General features: G+C 38.2%; 1 protein-coding gene across 2 annotated transcripts in view; it reads right to left on the reverse strand.

Moving 5' to 3' along the window:
- Positions 1-10,849, reverse strand: part of LOC138002832 (dihydropyrimidinase-like) — a 23,356-nt gene extending 12,507 nt beyond the window's left edge. The window contains exons 1-11 of one of the 2 annotated variants that reach the window (XM_068848810.1): positions 10,706-10,849; positions 8,633-8,727; positions 6,788-6,861; positions 6,514-6,624; positions 5,945-6,022; positions 5,626-5,712; positions 5,322-5,383; positions 4,425-4,505; positions 4,208-4,321; positions 3,328-3,490; positions 771-840 (exon numbers count right to left, since the gene is read on the reverse strand). In XM_068848810.1, the coding sequence (XP_068704911.1) occupies positions 771-840; positions 3,328-3,490; positions 4,208-4,321; positions 4,425-4,505; positions 5,322-5,383; positions 5,626-5,712; positions 5,945-6,022; positions 6,514-6,624; positions 6,788-6,861; positions 8,633-8,727; positions 10,706-10,720 (950 nt within the window). In that variant the 5' untranslated portion in view covers positions 10,721-10,849. Of the gene's footprint in view, positions 1-770; positions 841-3,327; positions 3,491-4,207; positions 4,322-4,424; positions 4,506-5,321; positions 5,384-5,625; positions 5,713-5,944; positions 6,023-6,513; positions 6,625-6,787; positions 6,862-8,632; positions 8,728-10,332; positions 10,476-10,705 lie in introns of those variants that run through there. The other variant, XM_068848815.1, reaches the window with a different exon arrangement.
- Between the last annotated feature and the right edge of the window lie 234 nt (positions 10,850-11,083).

An 11,083-nucleotide genomic window follows, 5' to 3' on the forward strand; every position in this document is an offset into this window, starting at 1 on the left:
ATAGCTCAGTTGGTGGAGCAGTGCAGCTCAATCGCGCGGTCATGGGTCCGAGCCCCGACTTAAGCTGGATTTTTTCCTAGCTTTCTTTCTTCGCAACCGCTTTTATTTGCTGCTTCACTGTCATGATCTCCGAAAAAAACCTTAAATAACAAAGACCACAACCGGGTTTTCTGAGCCCGCGAGACTGAGCACCCCCAGCAAACCATTGTTTTAACGAAAACCGCTGGTCAGCAACCTGGTTCTGGTCATTGCCGCCTAAGGTCTTCGATCTCCTACTCTCATGTATTTTTAGCTGGCGATCACATGGTACAAAAACAGCCATACTGGAGAGCAAATTGCGCACTGAGACATCTAAAACAAAGCAACTTAATTTAAATTTCCTTTGTTTTAGATGTCCCAGTGTGCAATTTGGCCTCCAGTATGAAAATTGTTCCTTTTCAGTGTTTTATATGAAAATAGGCTGCTGGTAATATGAGCGAAAACACTATGATACATGTATATGAAATTTGCAAATCTTCTATATCATTGATGTCAATATGGGTTGTCAATAAGCTCGTTGTACGCTTCGCGATCAGCACGAGGGAAAAAAAACAGGAAGAGAAGTTCTCTTCTAAAGGTATCAACCTCTGCTCTGATAAACGATTTTTCGTTGATTTCCAGAAATAAAACCACTTGACCTAACACAGCTCACAAGTTCAACTTTTTTTGTTTTTGTTTTTTTGTTTTTTAACCAAAAGACAACGGAAAGATCTCAAAATGAAGACACTCACTTTGCAAGAAGATCCATGAGGAAAGAAGGCGTCGTTGGATCTGGTCTGAGGGGAGGACCCATCACGTGAGCTGCAAAGAACAGATGAACTTCAAAACATGGAGCCTTGACAAATTGCTACAACAAGTTGCAAAAATAGTGGAGACACTTCACCTTCTTGGAGCGCTATTAATTTACCCATTATCTCTCACACTGCAGCCCCCATCCCCCCCTTATCAGTGTTGCTAGCAAGACAAAAAAATGTTGGAAACTTAAACAGTCAACATTGAAATGGGGAGAGGGGAGGGGAAGTGGGAAAGGTTTAAATTCTAGATACGGTGGGCACTGGAAGCTAGAAAAGGTGTTTTTTCATGAAAGTGTCTCAACAATTTTGCAACTTCTGGTAGAAATATCATCGACAGAGCCATAATAAGCAAATCACACATACTGTCCTGAAAAGAAAACATTAGAATCTAAAGTTCTTCCAACTCTATCTCCGAATCGAATAAAAACGACAAATGTACATATAGAAGTTGCAAACAGAAAGAGACGAAAGAAAAAAAAAATTGCAGTACACAAAAAAAAGCTGCCTTCGACATGCTCTCCTTTTTCGCTCCTTCTTGTTCCTCCTAACTCCAAGCTTTTAAAAGAGCAACGGAGTCCGAAACTAGCAGAAAATGAAAACAAAAAAAGTTGAAACGATCCAATCCTTGAGACAGTGACACCGTTCTTCAGTCAAGCTTATGGCCCGTTTAAACGGTTTCGACATTTGACCAACATTCGTTCAGCAAAAGTTGAACGGATGTTGGGCAAATGTTGGACGTAAAAACAACGTTGTGCGGAGGCCGTTCAAACGGTTCCAACATTGCACCACTATAATAGAACCAACACTTTCGCGAAATTTGATTGCGAGGAACTAAGAACTGGAAACCAGTCTCTCTCGTCCAGATAAACTACGTTATATTGACTTTTGCAGCCTGATGTGAGCATGCGTGTGTTCTACAATTGTTGAACAGAGCGTTCAAACTGCTTCAACACCATTCAACATTTTCGAGAACAAAGGAAGAGTTGAATCGATGCTGAATGAAAGTTTAAACCTATTTAAGGACGTTCGCGCCAATTGTTTCTGCGCATCCTTACTGCGCACGCAAATGCACACGCCACGTCATACACGAGCGCGCGTGCTAAGTAATAAAATGAGAAATGATAGGGCAAAAGGCCATTGCCATAGCTTTGCCTGGATTTAACGGTCTTGGACGTTCGGTGACCCCTATTTTTCTTTCCAGAAACGGATTTTATTTACAATTGTCTCCACGTTGTCCAAAAATGAACAAAAAATCAATGTGGGAAGTTAAAAAAATTTCAAGATTTCTGCTCACGGGACATCAAATCTTGCCATCTTGCAGCTGCAAGGCGAGTGAAACTGTGGTCGCTAAATGCGAACTTGATCTTTAAGGAACCTCACCAGTTGACTAAATTCACTTAATAAGTCCACTTAAACAATATTTGGCAGAGAAGATTTCACTTCAAAGATTTAATTGCAATATATTTGGGTTTACAGACACTGGCCTTATTCGCTAACGAAGCCCGATTTTGTCACATTTTGGGTGTTTTTCCGGGCATGTTCTCTCCAAAACGAGGTCGGTGACCCCCATTTTTTTTACATTTCTGACATAACTAACTCATCATCTTACAGTGGTAAAAGTTTCAGAAAAAAATCGATGTTGAAAAATTTTCGCGCGAACGTCCTTAAACTTGATTCAACATGCTTTCAACAGGCTTTCAACATTTTTTACGCTTCCAACAATGTTGGACGACCTGTTTAAACGCACCGAACATTTGGTTCAACAAAGTGTTGAATGCACGCTGAAGCAAATGTTGAAACCGTTTAAACGGGCCTTTACATGCACGTCTTCATTTATTTAATTTTCACCAGGGCAGAAGCAAAAAGCTGACCATGTGAAACACTGCATCTTAACCGTCAAAAGTACTCGTTACCATTCTCTTGATACAATTGCGAGAACGCCACCTTCCGACAATTTCAATCCGAGCAGCATAGAAAGGCAAAGGTTAACTGCACTAATTCTAATCTCCTATACGTATAACTCAGTCATCGGGAGCTCACAGGATTGACTCCTATAAAGAACAACCGGGTTTTTGTTCCCGTATACCCGAGTCACCTTTGATAAATAAATCTTTTGGCGCGTACTATATATGGAAAATGTCTCCATTTTGATTGGCTCCGGGAAATACAGTTTTCAGCTTCAGGCAGTTTTCACAAAGGAGAAAATAAGTAATTTAGTGCAAAAAGTGGTAAAGAACCCAGCATTCTGATTGGTCAATCACCAAAGAAACTCACAAATAGGCAATCAAGCGCGAACCATCAATGATGCAAAATTTGGATACGTCACTCGGGATAAGTGCGCGTTGCTAATGCATAATTACGATAAGCTATCTCCATATCACATTATGTTTTAAAGATTCTGTTGGTCTTAATTTAAAAAAATGTACTCAGGATCATTTTCACCAAATTGCACTCGAAATCATGTGATTACCTGTACAAATGGCATACACTCTACCTGCTGCATGTCTCCAGCATTTATGCCAATAACTGGTTCCATCTGTTCCCAGGCTGGCAGCAATAGGTTCACCCACAACGACACACCCTCGCCGTCTCGCATCAGCGATAGCTAATGCAGAACTCTTGCTCATTACGTGAACAATGTAGAGAGGACAGTTAAGCTGCAAATGGGAAGAAAAACATTGGACATTCCAAATGTTATTTCTGACGGATGAGCCTGCGACTACAAATTAAATTGAAATTACTATTAAAGAGTTTAAATACGAAAACACACTAAAAAAGAGTGTGGCACATGGGGATAATTTATCAATTAATCGTGGACGCACATGCAAAACTCTCTAATCATCTGTGTAATAGTGAATCTCCAAACAGGCAAGTGTCCGGACTCCCTAAGATGTTATCTGTCGTTTCTGTTTTAAAATCCCCGGTCACATTTTTTCCCTGAAACTTTCAGATATGATATTTTTTAAGGTTTCGGTCACGCTGTTGCTGTTTGTTGATCGCTATCTTGGATTATCAGTCATGCTTGACAAGGAAGACCTTAGACATCATTGACCAGAACCAGTTTAAAATTTCCGACGCGACGGTAACGAAAACGACATTTAAAATTGTAAGTTCAGGTTTATAAATATTCTTCGTCATTATGCCAGTTTGTCTAACTTCTAAAAACTAGCGCAACTTTCCAGGAACTGAATTAGGAGGTGCCGTGTTGACGCTACCACAGAAAATTTTGGGTTGTTTCAGCTATTAATTTGTACTCTTCAACCCCCTAACCCCACCCCCTATCCCTCACACCCTACCCCCTACCCTTCACCCCTGGAATAGTCATGCCGCTATGTAGAAGTATCTGTGTATACTGTAGGCAAATCTGCTCCCACCTGATTGGCTATAGTGATGGCTCTCACGCACGCTTCCGTTTCAACTTCTTCCGTGCGGCACATTTCGTGTCCCTCCGGGCCAGTTATCCCAAGAGCAATCATTTTCTTTGAATTCTGCAAAAGATCAAAGACCTCTGAAAGCGCTCAAAACACAACATGCTGACAATGAGACAACGCAGCATTTTGCAACTGAGCTCAGAGATTTTTTGCACTGTACCTCTGCAATGAGGGTTCCATTTTCGGCATGAACTTGTGCAATGCCTCCAATTTCCTTCACTTTTTTGTAACAATGGTACATCTACGAATGAAATGGTAAATGAAAGGAATCATATATTGAACTGCGGATATGAAATCAAGTGAAGCTACGATCCTCGCAGTTATCAGAGATCTCCGTAAGCCACGGCGACCGGTGAAAATCGCCCGCTAGTCGTCCTAGCCGCGCTGGCTACTCAGATCCAAATAAAAAAATAAAAAAATACTTTGTTTTGCATCCAACGGCAACTTACTTTCCCTTCGGTAAATACAATCGGAAATAAAGAAAGTTTTCCTTAAGAGCCATATGTCCAAAAAAGATTTTTTCCGTCGAGAATTTCGCCACGCTTGAATCTCACTCAGATTGCGAGGCAGCGGTTACCGACCAAAAGCACTCCATATAAGAAAACATACTCTGTATTCCAACACGTGCAAAATGGCGGAAAAGCGGCAGCGTGGGCTTGCTGAGATGTGGCATACCCTCCACCCCCCCCCCCCCCCCCTCACACCAGAGGCGCATGGAAGGCACTTGCGCACCTTTCTAAATTCCTCTGCCGGCTACTCCATTTTATTCTTATTCTTCTTCTACTCCAAAATTTAGGGAGAACCCTGAGTTATGAACGTAATTTTAGCAACTGCATGCGTAGAGAAGACTGAAAAATTCAACATTTCTTATGGTCATTATGCAAATTCCTGACTGCAATTTCAGCATATTCAGAATAGACTTGTTTGCTCCAGTTTTCCACTTTTTCACTGTGCTAATTTGTGTGCCCTCTTCACCATCAAGAGAGGGACTGCTAGAAGTCTACTTTTTTATATGAACATGAATAAAATTATCATCCTTTTCACTCGTACAATGTACCTCTTCATCAGTCAGCATCATGACATCCTTGTACGCCATGAATGTTTTAAAGGAATTTATACCTAAAGAGAGAGAAAGAGAGCAGATCTATCTTATGTCATACAGTAATTTGCAATCATCTTCAATTGAGATGTACAGTTTTTGTCACTGTACCTCGCAGCTGTACATCCATGGGAACATGATTGTATACAAATGTAGTTAACAAATATATTCCATGTTGCCGTGCGTCTGTTCAGTAATAGATCACAGATAACGTCAAAATGTGGTAAAAACACAATTGAATTCTGCGTTTACAGTGACTAACCTTTTTCTTTAACACATGTCTCCATCTCCTCACCAACCTCTTCACTCCACCAAGTGACGGCCATGTGAAAGGCATAATCACAGCAAACTGCAAACAATTATTATAGCGATTGATTTCTTTTATTGGAATCACACTGAAGGGCGGCATAATTATACAAATAGACATTGGTTCACTCAATTATAACCATTCACGCTTGTTGGATACGAGACTGGTTATAGCCAACTCAGTGCTACGTGCTTTGTTCGCTATTTACCATCTCATATTCAATAAGCACTCATGGAATAATAAATTATAACAATTATTGTTAATCTTATCATACCTTTCTCGTCAGCCCATTTCCTCCATGTTTCATATGCCTCTATCAGGGATTCCCCCTTCTTGGGTATCACAAAGTCAACTGCATTCAAACGAAATTGCATCATCACAAGCATGTGCACTACATAATAATTTATTTATTTTTTATGCTACTGTAACAGTATATTGAAAATTATAATTATCTCTATCACTAAGTTCTTAAGCAATAGTCTGTTAAAATTCTCTCTAAGACGATCCAACAAACATACTGTGCCACCACCTTTGTCCTACTGTACATTGTACGTTGTATGTGCATGAGTAACTTCTGTACATTTGCAAAAATTCTTGTTCACTACTCTTTATTGTAAACTAAGGAAATTTATTGATGACACCATATGGAAACATCTGTTCACAAACTCAGTACATGTACATGTAGAACTATAAAGAATGCACTCACTGTCACTTATGTGAAAGAGAATTGAAATCCTACATGTACAGTGTAATGTGTTAAAGAAAACACAACAAATATGTGAATACAGTTGAATCTGTGCCACATAAATGCCACATCCTGGCTATAGTGCACTTATAACTCACTGATCATGGTAGTGCCACCAGCCAGTGCTGCTCTCGTTCCAGTATAAAAGTCATCAATTGATACTGTTCCCATGAATGGCAACTGCATATGTGTGTGAGTATCAATTCCACCTGTAGAATAATTGGGCATAAAAATAATTATTATCATGGAACAAATTTAATTAAGCAAGCTTTATATATATCTTTCCCATTTTAACACAAAGATCAATCAGCGATTACAGACTGAAGTTGCTGATGAATATTATTAATGTTACAGGATGTGAGGTTTTGTTACCTGGAATAACAAGTTTTTTGTGTGCATTGATCACTTTTGCCCCTCCGGGAACAACTAGATTTTTACCCACGTCCCTGAAAAATGAAGTAAGAAAAAAAAACAGGGTAAAAAAAAGTAATTAAAATTCATGGTGTCAGAAAATGGATGTGCAAAGAGACTAGACAAGTCACACACAGCTTGCACTCAAAATGGGGCATTTGCCACTCATCAAACAAGGATGAAGATTTGTACTTGCAATATTGAATATTTGGATACTAAAATTTTGATGTACACTGTATGACATAGTTTCCAGAAGCATGATGTAGCTTCACTTAATTTTGTTTTGGACACATCCAGCCTTGGTGTACATGAAGATAAATTATACATTATACATAATTATTTCATGTATCACTTTTTTTTCATACGTTTGAATGATTAACAACCTCTATAATATTATGCACATCCCCTCAACATCTATGTCCTGCTTCCCCATTGCCTCCCCGGAGTGAGACTTGTACATTTTACTGTGCCTACAGTAATTCCAGACAATTTCACTCGTCAATAGGGTGATGGTGACAGGAGTCAACATTATTGACCAATTGACTCCTAGCAGTGAGACTTAACAGATTTTACTCTGTCTAAAGCCAGAGGATTTTATTCGTTAACTGGATGTGTCCTAAGAGCACCTGAGGAGTCAACCCTAACCCTAACCAGTCAAAAACTATGTTTCCTCCATTAATCCATTGACTCCTGGGTGTGAGACTTTAGGATGGTGCCTACTATTGTTATTGCACTTAATGTTCTGCGCATCTCGCGATACTGGGGATTGCTATTGGCGATGCATACTGATACAGGGATATTTTGCGCCGTTTAAAACTATCCGGAGAAAGTAGATCTTAGTAGGTACTCTTGCTATCCAAAAGGAAAATTGGGGGTAACCATGCATTTTTGAGAGGCAATTAAGCTTCAATTTGAGAAAGAACACCATACATTGCTTTGCATTTCAAATCTTTTTATTCATGAATTACGTGTATCTCCAAAAAAATTACTGCGTGGCTACCCCCAATTTTCTTTTTGGATTTCAATAACAATTGTTAAGATCTACATATGTACTTTTCCTCCATCATGAACCCAGGCAGAAATACCTTTGAATTAGTAGGCACCATCCTTAAGGCATGGTCAAACGAGAGAGAGACTTGATAAAGAGTTGAAACTCTTGAGAGCTCATGAGAGTCGATAAGAATGATTGACAGTTGGCCAAATGAGAGCTAGAGTTGACAAGAATTTGTCGAGAGTTTCACGTGCAAACAAAAGAGAGAGCTTGGGAACCACCCTGAGAAAACCCTTTCTGACATAAATATGGCAACTAGCCAGCCGGTACACTGTACATTCAGCCTTTGTGTTGTCCTTAGTCCCGGTTTCCAATGTCATAATTTTTTTTTTCCTTTTTTATCTTAGCCCAAAAGAAAACAGTAAATTAAAGTCTCTCAATCAAACTCTGAAAATGCAAATTCTGAAATGCACAGCAAGACCAATGTTTGAAATGCAGGAAATACTGGGATTAAACAACTTCTGCCCAAGTCCTCTTTCTGCCTACAGCTTTAAGCAGAGATGGGTTCATCAATTTGAACTGAGTTGATACCGTATGGTACTAAAACTGAACAACATAAATAAATTTGAAAGCTGACGTTTCAAGTGTTTTTGAAGGGCTAACATGCAAAGCATCACCTTTCGAATTTCTTTATGGTGGCCAGTTTGTGTTTCACTTCCGCATCGACGCAGCAGCAGAGTTTCTTTAGAAACTATTACCACTTTAACCATCTTTATAATAAACACACTTGACTGTAATTTCTGTTACATTCTTACTTAATCAGTCCACTCTCAATAAAAACATCTGCTTCAACCATCTCATCATCATTGACTACAATGCCACCCTTTATAAGGATGCGATCTTTCTGAGCCTGTAGAAAAAAATATCCACATGAATGACCTTAACTCTTTAATAGCCCCTAGTTCTAGACAAAACATTTTCCCTTTACTGTAAACATTCTTTTTCCCTTTGTTTCTCATTGTGACACAATGCATCACAATTACACTACAGTGTATAAGGTGCCAATTACACGATCATTGTACTTCCCAAGATATGGCTGAAATTTTGAGAAAATCGTCACCCAAAACCTTTTGCAGTGCACTCTCTTATTGTATATGTAATTAGGTGTATATTCCTGTATGCATCATGCACACCAAGAATGTCACTTCGAACTCTTTCATATCATACTTGTTATATACTATGTAGTACTAAGTAACATGACTTGCATAAATTTGTGCTTCATGGAAAGTCATTTCCTAGAAAGAGAAAAGTGATGCAGGATTTTGTACTTGTTGACTATCATCAATTGAATGATATAATAATTATTGATTATTATTTACTTGAAATCATGAAATTATACTCAAACCTATCAGCAAGTTTAATAGACAACACACAGACTTTACAAATGAATAGAGCATAAAATGATGCACACTGTGATAATTAGTGTAACAACAGCAAGTGACATCCCACTTAAAGGTAAAACTAAGAAATTGCAGCTATGCTTCTCCTCTGGGAATAAAAGCAAGCAAATAATGCTCTTTTTTGTTTTTTTGTTTTTGCCAGATTGTAAAAGAGTCTAAATTATGACAGATCTAAAATTAAAAGAGATGGGGCGATACAGTATATTTTGACTTCATCTAAACTCCATAAAATACATGTAATCATAACAATATTGCATACATTGTATGTTAGGAGAACTTGCTCATTTCCTGGTTTTACAGAGATACACAGTTTTGCGTTTTTAAATAAAAAGATAAACTTGATACCTTTTTCCATACTCTAATTTACAGATAAATGAAGATCTATAGAATATCTCAAAAGCAACATGGTTCTAGTGTTTTTTATTTCATTATTTAGAAGCCTAATATTTGCACAATGGCAATCACCTGTCATCTTAACAGTGAATACAATATCTATATTCCGATGAGAAAGTTATATTGGTGATTTGATGCATACATAAATAGATAGCACATGTCACATTTGACGGATTTAGCAAAAGCGGAAAACGGTGCCTAATTGCTTTATTATACATGTAGCACTTGTAAAGCTCTCAAAGCGCTAATCAGACGCATTAATCAGAGAAGTCAAACAAAGCCTGGGCGTTTTGAATATTTATGATGAAAGACGCCACTTTTGTAAGTTCATGGTGATACAAGTTAAAATTGTTATCTTACTTAAACGTAAACTAATAATATTAATCTTTCTATCTTAACTCTCAACACACATAAAATCTCAACAAGGTAAACAACAGAACGTCAAAAAAAAATCAAATTCGCCAAGCCGCGAATAAGATTTTTAAAAGCAGCGCTTCCATCTTAAGTGGAGAGAACAATAAACATTGTTTTCTAAATAATTAATTCGTACGTACGAGATTCATGACAGCACCTGAAATGTGCAAAGTCAAAGTTTTAAAAGCAAAACAATTCCAAAGATAAAATAATAAATTCTCGCAAACGGATGAAGAATGAACACGTACCATTCAGGGTCGAATGACTAATTTTTTTTTTTCTGTAATGATAATTAAAGTTCACCCTTTGCAAGTCTACAGAGAGGTTTAGATCGTTGTTTACAACAGAGGTATTCAAAGTTGTTGCGGGAGAGAAGAGTTATGTTAACCACATCTTATTTGGATGCCGTACGATAAAAATCAAATAATTGTATCAAAGTTCAAGAGACAAAACATGAGGCTACCACGATCTGGATTTGCAAAAGCTTGTCTTCAAAAAGATACCAGCAAAGCGTCCCGCTTCAGCTCTGTAAATCGAGATCTTATATTCCGCGATTTTATCTCCCTATATAGCTCTTTAAGGTAATTCTTTGATTACAAGTGTCAATAAATGTTAGCTTACCATTGCAGAAGCCATTTTCAGAGAGCTTATAATGACTGCAAATATCCGAAGTTTTGAAGTTGAAGATGTCTAAAGCGTTTTGTAGTTACCAAGTGCGTAGCATTGTGGGACAGCATAAGATGGTAGCATTTCCGTCACGCTTTGACTTTCTTACGTGACAAACTCACAAAAATTAAAGCTGTGGTACTCTCGCGGACAGCCTCAGTTAATTAGGTCATAGGTCCGAATCACTTTCTAACTTTATGTTGCACTCGGCATACAAATGAAAAGATTCATAAGTTTATACAGTTTTCTTTGAGAACTAATATAACATTTTGATTTCAAACACGTGGACGTCTGAAGTAGACTCTGGACTGGACTGTGAACAAAGGACAAGAA

Source organism: Montipora foliosa, chromosome 1 (genome assembly GCF_036669935.1).
Source record: "Montipora foliosa isolate CH-2021 chromosome 1, ASM3666993v2, whole genome shotgun sequence".
Taxonomy (NCBI): Eukaryota; Metazoa; Cnidaria; class Anthozoa; order Scleractinia; family Acroporidae; genus Montipora; species Montipora foliosa.